Raw genomic sequence first — 18750 nt, forward strand, 5'->3', positions numbered from 1 at the left:
AAAACTCCCATTTCTCTGACATGTCTATCAGCAGTGGTCGGTAGTAGCCAACTTTTGCATGGCATGGTGGATAGAAGGCGGCAGGATTATGGAGTTATACGTGTTCTGCCTTCTGTGTTTACTGCGACTACGTCTAACAAAACCACAAATTTCCCTACGTTTCAGGCTTTTCTAGGTGTTTATTTTTCTTTTTTGAAAGTAGACGAGATGATTGCGTTCTGCGCTCGAACCAAGGATTCTTCCTCTGGGTTGAAGCCATGGATAGGATCATGTCTTCCTCTTCAGCGATGTCAGGTCAAGGTAACAGATGTTTCATGATTCTTTTTTCCTGGGTTTTCTTTTTTGAATTCTACCTTTCTGGAATAGTGAAGAGCGTTGATTGCAGTGGCAGTGGCTGGGTCTCTTTAAGTCCAGTTTCTTTGTCAGAAAGAATCCAATCAGGGAATCTGGAACGACTGAAGTTTAATCTGTCTCTAATTTGAACTTGTTTATTTCATTAGTTGCACGTATTTTCGTTATGTAAACCTTTACTTTCCCGATATCCATTACTGCTGTAACTATGTTGATGTTGGAAAGAGTGAAGAGATGAGGCAACGAAGAGGAATTATTTGTTTTCAGTCCCACGATGAGAAGAAATGGAACAAAGGAATTATTTCTCAAGGATCGTTTGCGTTCTGCCATCATTTTTTCGATAAATTTTTTATTAAAACATAAAACACTTTTTGACTGGTTTCCATTTATTTTTTACTGGATAAGAAGATTTTTTACTTCCCTTTAGCAGTCACAAACACCGGAAGTTTTGGTTAATAAAAGATTGTGTTTAAATCTTTTAGTAATTTCTATTGCTGTAAAATATAAACATGCACCAAAACCAGAGTTTGTCAATAATGGTATGGAGGAAGTGACTCTCTGGAGGGGCTGCACAAATCACATCCTGTCACAATATGCACCATCTAATCACCCACTTTTTGTGGGTACAGGGGTTTAGCAAGGTCAACAGCAGAAGAATTTCTGAGACAAGCCAAGGAGAAGCCCTACAGAGTGAGCCAAGGAGTGGAAGATCTGACGGAAGTCGCGAAAGATCAGGCGGCAACTGAAAAGTAGGAGAAGGTGGACGAAGTAGTCAAGGAGATTGCGGAGAAGGAAAATTACGATGAGATGGGAGAGCATTAGTTCAATTCCACCTTCTTTCTGTTTTGGATTCAGTAACAAGTTGTATATTCAGATTAATGATGTTTGCCTTCAATGCATGATTAAGTTTATTGATGGGTTGCTAGCAAATTTCCTCCCAGGATTTAACAGTGCTTTCTGTAATCAAGAGGCCAGAAATCAAAGAGGATTTTAACTTTAAAATAGAACTAACATTTTATTATTACAAGTAGGTGATGAGGTTCATCTTTGTCAAGCAACCCAAATTTTAGAAAATCTCATCTTCTTACCAACAAATTTTTCATTGTTTACCTTGTACTTTTATTTAACAAATGAAAGCACGATTATCATCCATCAACAACATCATGATTTCATATAGTTGAACTCAAGCTTCATGATTCTGCTGCCTCTATACCTTACATGTTGCTCACTTTGTTCGTTCAAGCTTTTAGCATATGTAACTGGGATCTAAAAATCATACTTTGTTCTTCCACTCTTTAAGATTAGGCACAACATATCAGAAAATTCAGAAGAAGCAGAAGAATTGAAGTAGTTCCAAGATTCAAGCATCAACCGCTTCCTTGAACCCTTGAAATGAACCACCTGCAAAAGATCAAAGAGGAAAGGATTAATGTAGACATGCTGCTAAATAATTTCTTTTGTAAGCATCCTTGCCCTCAATAAAACAAAGCATTTAGGATTTGAAATAGATGTGAAGCTCTTCAAGGAAAAAACAGCTTAGGCAAGCGAAAACTCCAGAAGAGCAAGAAGATCCATTCCAAAGCATTAGGTCTAGAGAGTCCTGAGACTTTCCATCTTAGAGTTGATCACTTAAATCAAGAAAAGAAAGAAAACAGCAAAGAGTTCAAGTTACTAAATGATTCATGCCTCGGTCTTCTTCTTTGTTTCTAAGACCGCCTAATTCAGTATCTCATAGAAGTTTCAAAAATACTAACAGAGTTGGTCTGAAATAGCGATCCCTGCAGTAGCACTGAGAAAACTGATGGAGAACAGCCTGACCCATGAACATGCGGTTATGAGAGGTCAAATGCAAGCATCACGCTGCTACTAGAAGTTGTCAAAGAACTTTATCTAAAAGTCATATTAACAAAGGTAATTGAATTCTCAATGAAAGTTTTAAGCGAATGACTGAGGACCTTTAAGACAGGTATGCCCCCTGAAAACGCAAAAATTGAACGTGACATATTTGCTTGCAGTAAGGGTGCAAATGAAGCAGCTCAGCTAGCTAATAATCGGCCCGTGATAAAGAAAAAAGAATTGCAACGTCTATAACCATGGACAAGCAATAATGCAATTAACCCAATTGACAAGTATAAACAGCACCCTACCTTAATGTCCAATGGCATCCCATGAAACTGACCCGCACCCTCAGGAGGGGTCCAGTTGTAAACAGCACACGGTAAAAACAGCACTGATACACCATGGATTTTCTCAATGAAGGGTTCTGGTCTAGTAAATCTTTTTGCATCAAAAGTAGAATAAGACTTCACAACCCATGCAAGAGCCATTTGATCTCCAAGCATACGGGAAGCTTCCATAAATTTAGTCCTGTAAACCTCCAGCACTTCTTGTAGGAAGTTCCTTGCCCTACAAGTCATGGTTTCCTCGTAGTATAAATAATAATGAATGATGAATAAATGAATAACTAAAGGAAACAGGATGCTTATATCTAAGAAGAGGTAAAGCGTTTAAAAAATCCTTGCTTATTTTTAGGAATCTGCCACATTATGATTGTGGAGGGATCTTTACCACAAAGTAGTAGATCCCTTAAGCCTCATGGTCCCAAATAGAACAAAATATGCTACTTTTCAATTTTAAGAATTCAGAAATATAAAAGCAATTACTTCAGCATTCCATCAGCTGTGCCTCTCACTGCAATAAATCCAGAGTTCAAAGGTTGGTCCTTATTATTCCGGAAAGTTAGAGCCACATCGAAATTTGGATATGTTTGGAATATCGGACCTAGATCATCCACCACAGCCATGTCAGAATCAGTGAAAATAAAATGATTAACATGGTTTGACCGTTGAGAATTCTCCTCATATCTTGCCTCTAGAAAGGCCTGTTACATTGAGCAATCAAGCATATATCAAATAAATGAAGGAAAATAAGAGAAGGAAATGATAGCACAAAACCACAATCACCATACTCAAGCAAGAAATCTAACTTAGTGTGCATAAATCAAAGGTAGTGGACAAATAAATTCCTCTATGATTCTCTGGGTTTAAGCTTAGTGCACATTCTATTTACTACAAGAATTTGACTAGCATACAGGATGCACTTAGAAATAATAGAAATAACTACAAATTTACACACATTTCTGTCTATCAGCAATGTGGTGAATACTTACAATATAAGATCTTATTCTTTGAAGCATCAACTTCTCTCGTGAATAGTCCCCTTCAGTGGGTATTAACCTAACATTATCTCTGTGCAGTGGAATATCAGAAGAAGGATCGTTCAAAATGATTATACTACTGTGGGGCATCGACACCTGCAAAATTCTACATATGAGAAAAGGTTGTCAAGCAACATCAGACATAGGAACCACAACAGTAACTAGTTCAAAATATCATGAGGATGATTCTTTTGAATTTCTATTAGTGATCTCTGCATTTGTATGCTCCGAGTGTCATTGAGGTACAGTAGATAATGAACTAATAAAAAGTTATTAGCATTATTCTGAGTTAACCCCTGTGCATTTTTTCTGTTCTTGCAATAAAATTAGTACTGCAGGAATAATCTCAGGCTCCCCAATTAAAGGTACAAGTCTTGATGCACTCCTGCATTTGGCTCTTTTTCTTCATTAATCAAACTTTCAACTTAATATGCAATTTTTTTTTGAAAATACACTCAATACACAATCTAATGAGCATATTTTAGTAATAAATGATTTCTATCAAACAAAAGAAGGTTACCTTTCTGAAGCATACCTGGATGAAGTTGATGAAAACATTGAGAATGGCCATAGACTTCTCCATCTTATTGTAAGAAGTGTTTCCAACAGTCACCATATCAATAGAGTTATCACTTCGATATTGGGAACTCTTGTAGACCGCGAAGACAATAACAAAAGAGACTTTATCTCTCAAATTCAAAAGCTGAGATGACTTTGAAAACTGGGTCTTGTTTAAAGCCTTTAGACCTGAAAAATAAAAAGAAATTAAGTACTAAAGAAGTCTTCATATGCCAACAAACATGCCATATTGAACAAAAACAATAGTTAAGCACAAAAATAAGCAAGCTATGATCCTTAAGAGACCGCTATGAAGGAAACCAGAATAACATCTACAAAAAATCTAAAGAGTCGAGTAGCAACACAATTTCATAAATGAAAAGAATCATATTTCATCAGAATCAGGCCCATTTCCAGTCAAATATGCAAGACTAACAAATCAATTACTGTGATTCCATGGCAATAACAGAAGAAAAAGGATGAAACCTGTGCCAGCAGATTCTTCATTCACTCAAATTCTTTATTAATTATAAACTACACACAGCTTTGCAGAAGGGATAGGCAGGTCAGTACCTTGGCACTGGAGGCGATTAAGCAGACCTTGACCTGCGGGCTCACCCAGAACCAGGTAATCATATTTGATTGCCCGTTTCTTGGTCATGTTTTGCAACTTCTGAGTTTGGTGCAGCTCTGAGACTAATCAAATGAATACTCAGCATCTTCCATAAAGGACATAATCTAGCCAGTAGAGAGAGAGAGAGAGAGAGAGAAAGAGAAACCTGAGAAGAGGAATGGAATGAAGACAAGGAGAGGGAGTGTCAAAAGCAGAGAGCGCCATCCCCTGGAAATTCCTCCCATGCCTTGCTCATCCAAGACGTGCAACAAGCCAGAGTAATGTCGAGACTAAAAATCTACTAAGTGGAAACTCTTCACAGTATACACTTGAAATAAGCAGAAAAAAATGCAAATGACAGAAAATAACACAAATACCTCTATCTTCTGGCTACAAGGTGGAAGGAATGGAAAATTTTGTGCAAATTGGCTGAGAAGTGCTGGAAACAGAATCTCTCTGTTATGCAAATGTAAACCCAATTAGTAGCCAAGTTATTGTCTGTCGGAAAACTCTGTACCATCAAAAAGAATATATTTGTTGTTAGGGAAACCATGAGTTATGTATGCTTTTTCTTCTTTTGCTTTAATATCTTATTTTGACCTCGTAGCACCCTTAGTTAAATCTTGTACTGAGGGTATTTTCAGCGCTTGTAATGATATATATATATATATATGTATAAACTAATGAGGGAAAGCTCAACAATTGAGTTCTTTCTCCTTTTGTTGCACAAGTTCTCTCCCTTCTACACTCTCATGTTAACTCTTTCATCTCTCTCTTTCTTTCTTCTCCCACACAACTTCACCTCTCCTTTCTCTTCTCATCCCTACTTGGTCATCACCTGAGTGCTCCCTAAGAGTTCGAATACTATGAAAACCTAGAACCAAACATGGAATCAGAGCTGTGGTTTCTAGGGTTTCATATAGGTTGTTGCCTCAAAAAGTGCCGAGTTTTTGTCAGACTTTACTGCTAGAAAGGAGGTCCTTTTTTTCTGGTCAGGATAAGTTATATATTCTTTACTCTGTCTTTATGTGTTGATGCCATAGCAGGTTGGTTTCCCTTTATTCTGTCTTCATGTGTTAATGCAATAGCAGTTTGGCTCCGTTTATTCTGTCTTCATGCATCAATACAACAGCAGGTTGGTTCTTTTCTGTTCTGCAGTGCTGCTGAGATTCATTGTATCGCTGAACTCAAGGGTTTTGCTTGTATCTCCTTTTGCCATCTTTGCATGGTCTGCTTATGGAAGCCTGCAAAATTCGTGAGTTTTCCATCTGTCCTACGTTTTTTTGCTTTTTTTTGTTTTTTTTTCCCAGTAAAAGCACCTACCTACTCACAATCATAATCTAAGTTCTGGCCTTACCTAATGGTATTTGTCTTGGACAATGTTTGTGAGCTCATTTCCAAATTAAGGACTTCGGGCTACTGAAGAATTTCCTGGGGCTTGAGGTGTTACAGTCTCATCATGGGATAATCTTGTCACAGAGAAAATGTGTTAGATCTGTTAAAGGAGACTTGGATGCTTGGTTGTCGCTCTATAGAGACCCCCATGGATATGAAAGTGAAAGGTTTCTGGAGGTTCAGATAGTGATGTTGAACCTGAGAGATTTTGATAGTTGGTGGGTAAGCTGATTTACCTTACTATGACTAGACCTAATATTCCATTTCTTGTGAACCTGATTAGTTTGTGCATTCACAAGCCCCAACTTTCACATTGGCAGCCCTTGGAGAGAATCCAACCATAAAAAATGAGTTTCAACAATCTCTCTTGAGGAGAAAGCTTAGTAATAAGATTCTTGTTTTTTTTAAATGAGGTGTATAAACTATTAAAGAAAGTGAAGAGTACAAACAAACCTAGCTAGGAGGGCCTTCCTCCACAACAAGGTGTTGAAGTGAAGTACCCATCTTAGCCTAAATGGCTGCCAAATGATTGGCAGAGCGAGGAATGTGCTTCTAATTACAATTTAAAGAAGAAATTAAATTACAGATTTCTGAATACATATCCCAATGACACCATGGAGGTCTGATAGAGTTTGCACACCAGTCAATGACAGTCTTTGAGTCCCCTTTGATGCAAAGGGGCCCCGTGAGCTGGCTATTAAAAACATTGATTCCGTTCAGCAAGCCAGAGAGTTCTGCCGTTGTGGAGTCGGAGATTCCAAGTGGGGCCCGCGAAGGAGAAAAGGAGATAACCGTTTGCATCGTGAATAACCCCTCCATAACCTGTAGGACCAGAGCAGTCAAGAGCGCTTTCATCAAAATTTAGCTTGAAATGGCCCGTTGGTGGAGGGGCCCAGATAGAAGGCTTAGACAGCCCAACAACCAACTGCCAATTTCCTCTGAGGTTGGAACTGCTCAAGTTTCTAAATTCTTTTCTGGTTAGGAGCCAGATAGAAACTTGGCCTGTAATGTTATCAGACAAAATTTCAGTGGGAGAAGATTTAAATTCAAATTTTCTTATGTTTCTTTCTTTCCATAATCCCCATATTATGTGCCCAATGCAGCATGAGAGAAGCATTTTTCTAAGCTTCAGGAGACTAGCACTAGTGATTGAAAGGATAGTGGATGGGAGATTTTGTGCAGCGCAGTTCTGGAACCCAATTTTATTTAAAAGGTTAGTCCAAATAATATGGGCATAATGGCAGGATAAAAGTATGTGATTGGCCATTTCTGGGGCATTTTGCAAAAACGGCAATAAGGATCAGGGACAGTAGTTCCCCGACAGAATAAAGAATCTGATGTAAGGATTTTATTTCTGCAGGCGCTCCAAATAAAAAATTTTGCACTAAGCAGGGCAAGGAGGTTCCAGGCGGAAGCAGCATGGTGATTAGGCTGATTTGAGGTGGGGTTTCTGAGGAAATTGTAGGATGAAGCAGTTGAGAAAGTACCTTTTGTACAAGGTGTCTAGATCAATGTATCAGAATTAAATTTGGGTTTGGCTGAGGAGATGCTCGAGAGGAGATTAGATGCCAGAATGGCTTCAGAATCCGAGAGGTCTCTTTTGAGGTTCAAATTCCAGCCCCCTATTTCAGACCTAAAATCTGAGATAGAGGCATCAATATTTCTAGCCAGGATTGAGATAGACTCGTAGCTAATGTTGAAGCTGGATTGGCCAGTCCACCAATTGGACCAAAATTTTGTGGAGGTTCCTTTGCCACCGTAGCACTTAACAGCTTTCTTGAAATCTGGGAGTAGCAAGACTATTTTTTTCCAGGTTGCGGACAAACGGTAGTATCTTCCCCCCTCAGTCCACCAACCCAAACATTTGTTGGCTTTGGCAGCCACTAGAGCTCTCCAAATGAGATCAAGGAAAAGATTGAATTTCCAAATCCATTTAAGGAGAAAAGCAGAATTTGTAGTGGTAGTGTCTCGGATACCCAATCCGCCAAAGAATTTTGGTTTGCAGACCTCTTCCCATTTTACCAAGTGATACTTTTTTCTGACCTTTTGGTCCTCCCCAAAGAAATCTTCTTTTGATGAGCTCAATTCTGTCTCTAATGAAGGTGAGACACCGGAACATAGACAGAAAGTAGCCAGGGATTCCATGAAGGCAGGATTTTATAAGAATCAACTTACCAGCTTTAGAGAGGAATTTTCCTCTCCAAGACGCCAATCGACCTTCCAGGCGCTCAATAACAGGGTGCCAGGAGCACTTGGAGGGTAGCCCAAGGGTCAAGGGAAGGCCCAAATAAGAGCATGGAGTCATCTCAGTTTTACATCCAAGGTAGCTGGTCATAGAGTTCAACAAGTGGGATTCAATGTTGAAACCAGTAATAGATGACTTTAGCCAACTGACTTTCTGATCGGATGAGATTTCAAATAGATTGAGCAAGGCTTTAATGTGATGAATTTGTTTCAAAGAGCCTTGATAGAAGAAGATGGTGTCATCCGCATATTGTAGGAGGCCGATGTCCTGAGCAGGATCTGGGGATATGGGGCCAAGCCATCCTGATCTTTTAGCTAGTTGAACCATGGCTGACAAATGTTCACCAATAAGGGTGAAGATGAAAGGTGACAGTGGGTCTCCCTGCCTGATTCCCCTAGTTCCATTGAAGTAACCACAAGGCCTACCATTGACAAGAACAGAATAAGATGCAGTGGAAACGCAATTTCTCATCCAAAATCTCCACCAGGTGCAGAAACCTATTTCACCAAAAAGGTGGTCAATCATCTTCCAGTTAACCCAATCAAAGTTTTTCTTGAAATCAAGTTTGAGAACAACTCTAGGTTGACTTAATTTTTTGAAAGAGTCAAGTAATTCATGGGTTGCCATTGCTGAGTCCAGGATATTGCGGCCTCGGACAAAGGCACTTTGACATGGGTTAATAACATGGGGGAGGATGGCTCTTAGTGATTGGAGAGAATTCGTCCTAAGATTTTGTATGCGCTGGTGGTAAGACTGATGGGTTTGAAATCTTGGGGGAGGGTTGAGTTGGTTTTTTTTGGAATTAGGGCAATAAAGGAAGCCCCAATGGATTTGTGGGTGATGCCAACTTGATGGAAGTTATTGACAAAAGCATGGACATCATTCTTGATTGTCCCCCAAGATTTGTAATAAAATTCACCATTGAACCCGTCTGGGCCGGGGGCTGGCAGGCCAAGAGCAGCCACATCAATTTCCTCAGGAGAGAAAGGGTGCTCCAGAACTTCAGCTTCTGATGCAGAGATACGTTTAAACTCGAGTTGATGAAGAACAGGACAATTGAATGACTCTGTATATAGATCTGAAAAAAATTTCACAAGAACATTAGCAATGGAGATATTATCCATGATCTCCTCGTCTTCATTGCGAAGAGAGGAGATATGATTAGCTCTCCTACGGGCTGAGGAAATGGCATGGAAGAATTTGGTATTTCCATCCCCATCAGTCAACATGTGGAATCTGGTATGCTATTTCCAGTAAGTGGTTTCATTCTTTAGGAGATTTGTAAGATCACAATTTAAATGATTTCGGAGAATAAGTTTAGGGGACGAAAGTGACCTTTGCTCTTCGAGGAGATCAAGCTAAAAAATGTGGCGTTGGACATAATCTTTCCCAGATGCAGCAGTAGCACGGAGGCTTCGAGCCCATGTGTGAATCTTACTCTTTAGGGCTTTGAGCTTGAGATGGAAGGACCATCCTAGATTTGGGTGGTAGTTAAGATCTTGCTACCAATCTTTCAGTTGGGGAGCAAAAGAATCATGAAGGAGCCAAGAGTTTTCGAAGCGGAAAGGAGAGTGTCCCCAATCTGGGGGGTGAGTATTGATTTGGATTGGCCAGTGGTCAAAGCCAACTTTGTTGAGGACTTGACCCAAAGTGTTGGGGAAGAGATGGAGCCAATCATTATTTGCCAGAAATCGGTCTAACTTGGATAGGACGGGGGGGGGGGGGGGGGGGGGGCGGGGGGGTTGCGCTTTTTTCGAAGCATCGGAGGGTGGCATTGAAATCCCTGGGGAGCAACCATGGCACATCCCAAGATTGGACTTGCTAGAGTAATTCATCCCAAAATTCGGCTCGGTCGTCATGACATGTTGGACCATATATGCCCGCAGGGGCCCAGTGAGTTCCCAGGGTCCTATCATGTCACCGGATACAAAGAGAGAAAAGGGTGGATTTTGTGGAAATGGCTTCAACTGAGTTAGGGTTCCAAAGGACAAGAATACCACAGGAGTGGCCAACCGCATCTATCGTTGCCCATTCATGGTCTGAGTTATACCGGAGACTCCAAGCAACAGATATATCAAAAAAATTCAGCTTAGTTTCAGTAAGGATTACAATGTTAGGGTGACTGTAAAAAATAGCTACCTTGACGATGTTGCGCTTGGAACGTGAGCTGATTCCCCTGACGTCCCAAGAGAGAACTATCATGGTGGGGGGAAGTTGAGAAGAGCAGAATTAATGACTATGTTCAATTCCAATGGATAACAAAACTAGAGAGTGGGATGTCTCTCAGCATTTGCTAGCCCAAAATAGTATACAATGCTTTTTCTTTCAATGATTCCTCCCAATGTCTGTTGCTTGCTTTCAAAGTTTAAATCGTTGTGTTTTTTACATACAGTCTATGTAACTATAGCAATGGTAACCTACCTAAAAGTTTTCCTGATCTTCCCCCAAGGGACTGAGAAGAAGAAAAGTAATTGAGTGAGGGAGGGAAGCATTGTTGGAAACCAAACTTGTGAGTGAAGGCTGTCCAGATCTACAAAGAGAAGACATGTGGACCAAATGATGACTTAACGATTCAGGAGGATCCACACAAAGCTAGCAAGTTTGGTCTTCAATCAAGTCTCCACTCTTCCAAAGATAATCTGCCATTAGGATTGTATCCTTGGTTGTTCATGGAAGGAAATAGATGACTTTTGGTGGGATTAAAATGTTCAACTCCTACCCCACTATAGGATCATCATTAACGTTGTAGCCACAGAAATGAGAATATCAAGAAGTAATAGTGTATGAACCTAATGGATCATGTTACCAAATGAACATATCCATCCCCAAGCCTCCCATAAAGGTAGAATCTAGAACTGAGAGGAGGTTGCTTGAGAAGCTTCAACATCAATTAGGACTCTTCTTAGTTTAGAGTCCAGGAATTGATCATTTATGGTATACGGGTCTTTAACTGAAATGACATCTAGCAATTCTATAGATTTGGGGGAATGCCCTTGCCAAGCCGTCCTCCCCATTCCTTGTGTCATGCCAAAAGGAGGTGATATCACCAGCTCTAACATGAATCCAGACCCCATCGTCAAAGTGGTGTGAAGTTTGCAAATAGATTCCCAAAGGCTAGATATTTGTGTAGCCAGAAATAGAAAAAGGACCCATTCAAGCATTAGTAGTGGACCTATTGAAGCCTATCTCTCAGCACAACTTATGGGACATGCCATTTCCTTTCCACCAATTCCACCCACATGGTGGCAACCTAGCTACAACCTTTGCCATTTACCACCTCCTTTGCCTGTGTATCGTTATGTAGATGGGTCTGATCCTCTAGTTCTTGTCAAGTAGGATCATGACTTCAATTGATATAGTTTCTTAATCATCTACTTAATAATTCTTCTTGTTCAAACCCACATTCTAGCTTAAGGAGGAATCTGTTCTTGCTCTTGACATTGTTTAAAAACAGTTAGTCAAATCTCTCTTCGAATAGTGGTAGATAGTATATGTGAAGTTACTTAAAATTTTAAATAATTCCCCTTCTCTTAAGATGAATATTGTATTAAAATTCATCATAAAAAGGAATAGCTGGATCATGTCTGCAATAACAAGCAGAGATGTTCCAGTAAAATGAACAAACTAAAAGATCAGATAAACATGAAACTGCCATGAATCAGAGCAGAATTTAGTAGCAAAAACGTTCAGAATTAGGAATTATAGTATAGCTATGGCATATTAGACTTTTCAGAAGGTGTTGTAGTGCTTCAGCACTATCCAGCATCACTTAAAAAAAAAAAAAAAAATCAATTTCTGTGTCTTATAATGAAAGAACGGCACATAATAGGCCATGAAATGCTATCAGCTACATTATAACGAATTTTTTGTAGGACATTAAAGTGAAATTAACATCAAAAGCTCGTCTTCAACTCGTAATATTAATGGAGGAAAAAACTAACGTTCAACTATCCGGGGTCAAATTCAAGTCTATCATGGAGAAATATGAAAAGGAAACTACCAAGCATCCCAGCTTCAACCGGACACCAAGCATCAAGGATGGTCACACTGATACACTGGAATCAAATTCCAAATAAGCATCCCGACATGCTCCCCCCCAAATATATCATGTAGAAACAGTAACACAAGCTGGACAAGAGATAAAAGCTGTGTCGAGAGATGACCAGAAGCAAAAGCTATTGCCTTCCTGTCAGTCTCCTCCGCAAGATTCTTTCTAAATTTAAACAACGTAACAATCATAGAAAATTTCAATTCTCAAACGTACATCACCTTAATGAATCGGCCGATGCGGATAGTTCTGAAACAGCTAAGTTACAGGTGAGAGGGAGAGAAATAGGGTGAAAAAGAGAGAAAGAGCACGTAATCAAGTAAGGGATTAGCGGGAGAGAAAAGAATAAACAAGAGGAGTCCCGTCTCCTTTCTTGTAGGGGGGAGAAATGACGGTGAAAAATCTTGGTTTTTGCAGAGGCATTATATATGAAAAAAATGAACGAATGAGTTTTATTCATCTCCTCATGTAATTTGAGGAAATTAACCCCATTGTTAGTACATTTTCTGTATGTGCTTTTACTACTCAGTCTGAACTCTTTCATAAAAGGGGGGGTTAGTGCCCCAAACTGGATTCTTGAAGATCAAGTCATGTCCAACATGAAGATCATGTCATGTCATGTACATGAAGATCAGGTAAGAATTTGTGTTAGTGTTGACGCCTCATGTACAGGAAAACAGTTTCCAGTGAATAGTGCCCAATTAGAAAAACATAAAAAATAAGAGAATCCCTAACCCTGTACAGTACACTTATAATTACAACATAATCCTTGAACCCTAAATTGGGTAAAACCATCATTATTACTACACGAGTAACTTATTTAATGTATAATTAAAATATATTAATATATTTATTAATTGAATTAGATATGTTATTGTGCATTAATACAGTAATTATGTGAAGCAATGAAATACGTACATGATTAATTATAATATAGTCTAAAAATAAATGTTTTAAGAGGAAAAATTGATTTAATCATAATTTTAATAAACTATATATTTGTACGTAATATTACCACTATTAAATCACTAATATAATACAATAAATAAAAAATAAATATAATGAGTAAATAAAGAATTATTATATTAAAAACGAAATATGCGTAGTATTAATTGATAATATATTTCCAAAAAATTAAAATTAATCAATTGATCAAATACATATTGTAATTATATTTTATTTATCAGGCTTAAATATCTAGTTTAATATAGTAATAAAATTTAATAAATATAATATATAAATAAATATACAACTTTATTACTAAGCAGTTCGTGATTAGCATTAAAATCATCAAATTACAAGTTTAGTACATAAGAACAACACATGTTCAAATACAATAAAAGATACACTCATCAGTTATCATTCCACATGCAAGTCGCTATGTCATCTCGAAATTGTGCGGCTCTTGTGGATTCTAATGCACGCTGCCTCCGAAAGCTTGTTACTTGGGTATCCTCTTCCACAAGACCATCGCTATCATCGCTGTCTGTATCGTCCGTTGCACGTAATTGAACCCCATCACCTCCTCCACCAAACTCATCATCCGAATCATCATCTTCCAAATTAAATATATCATTGTAATCCTCTGTACGTATATAATTGTGCAATATGCAACAAGCAACGACAATTTTTGTCTGCACCTTAAAAGAAAATGGAGGAGCACCTTTCAATATTTGAAATCGAGCTTTTAAAGCACCAAAAGTTCTCTCAATAGTATTCCGCAAAGACGAGTGTCTTCGATTGAATAATTCTTTTTCATTCTTAGGAATATTATCTCCAAATTCTTGCAAATGATATCGAGTTCCTCGATATGGAGCCAAAAATCCTCGTACATTTGCATAACCAGCATCGACTAGATAATATTTACCTACAATACCAAATATTTTCTACATTAAATGATTAAAGATAAAATAGATAAAATATTACTGCACAAAATATATTATTTACCTTCAGGTACAAATAGTCTATTTCGGCGAGTCAATGCGTCCTTCAGTACACGAGAATCAGCTGCTGATCCCTCCCATCCAGCTAGTACATAAGTGAATTGCATGTCGAATGTACATGCTGCCATCACATTTTGTGAGAGATAACCCTTTCTGTTCCAGAACCTTGGTTGTTCTTCAAGCGGGATGTTTGCTTTGATATGTGTTCCATCAATAGCCCCAATACAATCCTAATTATATAAGCGGGGCCATTAGTATTGACTAAATTTGTATAGTAATCTAAATAGAGGGCAAGTGATGTTACCTTGAAGTATGGATAAAACATTGAATTGTTTAAAATCCTCGAGTGTGTGCGTTCTGAAGGCTGTTTGATATAATCAGAGTGAAGTTTGAGGATAGCATCCAACACCTTGTTGAAATATTTACTTATGGACCAATTCGATCTATCAAACATCTCTGCTGTGACACTATAGGCTTGTTGTTGACCAACAGTTAGGAGGAAATAGGCAAGTTGTTCTTCCACTGAGATGGTCTTTGTCGTTGATAAAAACCCTCTGGTATTAAGTATTGTTGCCAATTTGTGAAATACAGTTTGATTCATCCTGTAAACTTTTCGAAATTTAACAGGAGATTTATCTAAGGCCTTTTGCAAATACAACGGACCATTCATCCCATAAGAACGTGGTACACCTCTGTTACTAGGGCATAGATAGTATTTTACTATGACGACAATCATACATGCCAATCCAATCATAATTACATCCATATCTTCTTCTGTCATAATATCCATGAGAATCTGCAAATTTAAACTTCTAAATAGTCATAAACAAAAATAATAGCTAATCTTTAATCATAACCTATTTATCCAAACTCAATAATCATATTCACATCAATACTCATCCACCATATTATCCACATAATATATTAAGACAACAAACATATAAAATAGAAACTTTAACCGTACTGATAAGTCTAACAACGTTATAATTCAAACATCGTCTTTAATACATAACAATCTTCTCAAAAAAGATATTGTACTTAAAACGCATTACAATTACTTGTTTGCACAATAATTAAGCCACCTAACCCGCTCCGCCACTGTCATTTTTAAAAACAGGGTCCTCTTACCTGGCGTATTTATCCATTCAGGAGCGCCATACTTCAGTGCCTCTGACAGGTCCGGAATTTCCATGAGGGCATTGACCCAAGGTTCTTCGACATCGCGTTCCTTATACTCCATAACAGATTTCATAGCATCAGCGATCTTGCCAACTACATCAATTAATTGTCTATTGTCTTCAATGGGCAATTCGCTTCTCTTTCTACGACGACGTGAAGATGGCCCTTTAGTTCCACAAGATTGATCCGCTGTCGAATCATTTCCACTATTGAATTGCGGTGGAGTTCCCATAACTATGTCAACATTGTCGAGCTCATCCATCGGGATAGGAGCCGACTCATCATGGATAATTTCATCACATAGATCTATAGGAGTTGTACTACCATTCCCTACGGCTATTGTGTTTCCGACTACAATAGCCAATTTGTCGTAAAGGGGGCAACCTTGTTGTCTATACTTCTCAGCCTCTTTATGCTCCTACAAGAATAAAACATCATTCTTAGTAATGCGAAACAATACAAACTGTTTTACAATATATCATGATTTACTGACCTTAATGTAGTCTTGCCATACAGAATGACATGCAGTAACTCGTTGTGTAGTTGCATCCCAACCGAACCCACTAGTGTTGAGACAGCTCGTTACCGTTTGGTATGTTTTCTTCCATGATCTTGTTCAATTCTTAAGTTGCTCAATAGTTTTTTTATTGACAGCGTCTTCATTGAACTTACTGACACATTCCGTATATACCTCGTGCTTCCAAACACCATTGGGCAACTTGTTCCCCATATATACCTGCTCGACTAAAAGATCGAGCATTTTGTTGTCTTCTTCAAAGCTCCAAAAGTCATATGGTCGACCACTTGGTTGTTTTCTTGCAGCCATTTTCAATCTAAATCCGAGATTGTCCTCATGGAAAAAACTTTATCAGACTACCATTACCCGTCACGAAACAAAAACCACAAATAAGAAAATACCATGTGGTGGATATTTATAACACCCGAATCTCCTCACCACATGGCAAAAACATTCCATAGCACTTCAAAATTTGTAAACAACATTCTAAAACATTCCAAAACTAATCAACTATTTCCACTTGAGATGCAAAACAATGCAAACACACACACACACACACATCAAGTCCAAATTCACCGAACACCCCTGGTAGAGCCCCATATGACTTCACAGTCACTACGAACTGTACCTCGTCAGTGATGGGGGTCGGGTTTCGTTGGCTAATGGACGCCCGTGTAGGCGACTCAACCTTGTTTGAATTGGACTAAACACCGTAAACTGTAATTGAGAACCTTAAAAACCCTAGACCCTAAACCCTAACCCTAGACCCCATAGCTCCAAAACCTCCTAAACCCTAACCCTAGACCCCATAGCTCCAAAACCTCCTAAACCCTAACCCTAGACCCATAGCTCCAAAACCTCCTAAACCCTAACCCCATACCTCCAAAACCTCCTAAACCCTAACCCTAGACCCCATACCTCCCAAACCTACTAAAGCCTAACCCTAGACCCCATAACTCCAAAACCTCCTAAACCCTATACCCCAAACCCTAATTCCAGAAGTTAAACAAAAAACCCTAGATCTTAACAACCCTAAAAGCCCCAAACCCTAAACCCTAAACCCTATCACCCATTAAACCTTAGCTGAAAAAAATTGAAAAAAAAACCTAAACCCTAATTCCAGAACCTAAACCCTAACAATACCATAAATCCTTAACCCTAAAAACTTAACCCCTAAATACAAAGCACCAAACCCTAAAAACACTAAACCCTAACCCTAATAAAAATTTTAGACCCTAATCCGTAACACTAAATCCCACAATTATGTACAAATAACCCCAAATTAGACACTGGAACTAAAATTAAATCAAATATAACACTCATTTAATCAGAAAAAATAATTAGGGTTTAGTCATACCTTCTGAAATTTGGGGAAAATCGAAGCCGACGACTGAAATCAAAGCCGAACCGGGAAAATCGATGCTGAATCGAAGTGGAAATTTAGAAATCGAAGAAAACCAAAACTGAATTAGGGGAAATCGCAGGAAATCGGAGGGAATTTTGGGGGAAAAGATATGAGCGAGAGGGAGAAGGGCGTGAGATGCCGCAAGGGGGAAAAGAGGGAGAAGAGACAGAGCGGGAGGCCGAGAGGGATAAGAGAGAGGGAGAAACGAGCGAGAGGGAGAAACGAGCGAGAGGTTCAGAGGGAGAACGAGCGAGAGAGGGGGAAGGATGTCGGAAGGACGCTCGCAGCGAGAGACGGAGGTAGTAGAGAGGGAGACCGGAGAGAGGGAGACCGGAGAGAGACGGCGGAGACGAGAGAACGAGCAGAGAGCTCGGGCTTCACGGAGACGACAGAGGCTGCGGGAACGAGAGTCGCTGTGTGCGGGAATGAAACGATCGAAATGAAAAAAAAAACAGAGACGGTCGAGCCAGAGAGAGCCCGCGCGAGAGAATCAAGTGGATGATTCTCAAAATCGGGCGGAAAGCACTTTCCGCCCGTTACTCTTTACACATGAACTCTTGGTTCATGTATATTCATGTACATGACATGAATTTTGGCGTCCACTAACGACATCAGGACATGAACTGCGTAATGCGCTTGAATATCATGTCCTGAGTCATGTGCACTAACCCCCCCAAAATGTAAACAAAGACAAGAACTTGTCTGGTCCGACCCAATTTAACCGCCAATCGAACTGGCGACGATGAGATTTTGCCCCACCCTCTCCGCGGCATGCAAGAATCTTTCTTTGTGAATTAGGATTAGTGGAATATCAAGAACTCAGGAAACAGATTACCCATAACAAGCTTGATTTTCATTTTCACATGCCCAAAAAATTACAAAATAAAATATTAAACCAGATATGAGATTCAGCATGCAATACCCTGTGGGAGATTTAGAGAATCCAAAATCCAAAAAGAGACGAGGAGAGACCAAACAGATCAAACATCATTTTTTGCCTGCGAGATAGAATCCTGATCCGGATAGTAAGGGGCATAATATGATATATAGCAGTGGCATCTCCTTTGGAAAAAGAAGTAATGAATAGCTTGCATAATTATCTTTTATATCCTGCATTTTCTTATTATATATTTCTGTATACTGTATCCACCCGCGGTGGTGAGACGCCTCATTCCATGTCATTCTCGCTCGTCCAGGAGACTTGTTAACCTCATTCCATGTCATTCTCGCTCGTCCAGGAGACTTGTTACTGTTGATCTAGACGAACGTTTCCAAAAAA

The 18750-nt window shown here is 39.1% G+C and overlaps 1 protein-coding gene across 4 annotated transcripts; it reads right to left on the reverse strand.

Moving 5' to 3' along the window:
• Positions 1 to 1461: 1461 nt before the first annotated feature.
• LOC137952852 (uncharacterized) lies at positions 1462 to 18484 on the reverse strand. Of its 4 annotated transcripts, none has more exons than XM_068799938.1 (9): positions 18394 to 18484; positions 5117 to 5195; positions 4906 to 4986; positions 4700 to 4822; positions 4104 to 4315; positions 3521 to 3664; positions 3015 to 3232; positions 2499 to 2757; positions 1462 to 1752 (listed from the first exon to the last, which is right to left on the reverse strand). In XM_068799938.1, exons 3-9 carry the CDS (start codon positions 4982 to 4984, stop codon positions 1618 to 1620), a joined length of 1170 nt encoding a protein of 389 aa, XP_068656039.1. In that variant the 5' UTR covers positions 4985 to 4986; positions 5117 to 5195; positions 18394 to 18484; the 3' UTR covers positions 1462 to 1617. The 4 variants fall into 4 exon arrangements, with proteins under 4 accessions (XP_068656039.1, XP_068656037.1, XP_068656036.1 ...); XM_068799936.1 differs by having other exon boundaries at positions 4906 to 5037; XM_068799935.1 differs by lacking the exon at positions 18394 to 18484 and adding an exon at positions 12649 to 12825 and having other exon boundaries at positions 4906 to 5195.
• Positions 18485 to 18750: the final 266 nt, after the last annotated feature.

This window comes from Aristolochia californica, unplaced genomic scaffold (assembly GCF_029961685.1).
Source record: "Aristolochia californica isolate CCGP_79_NKW_82.1479 unplaced genomic scaffold, dmAriCali1.0.hap1 SCAF_16, whole genome shotgun sequence".
Classification (NCBI taxonomy): Eukaryota; Viridiplantae; Streptophyta; class Magnoliopsida; order Piperales; family Aristolochiaceae; genus Aristolochia; species Aristolochia californica.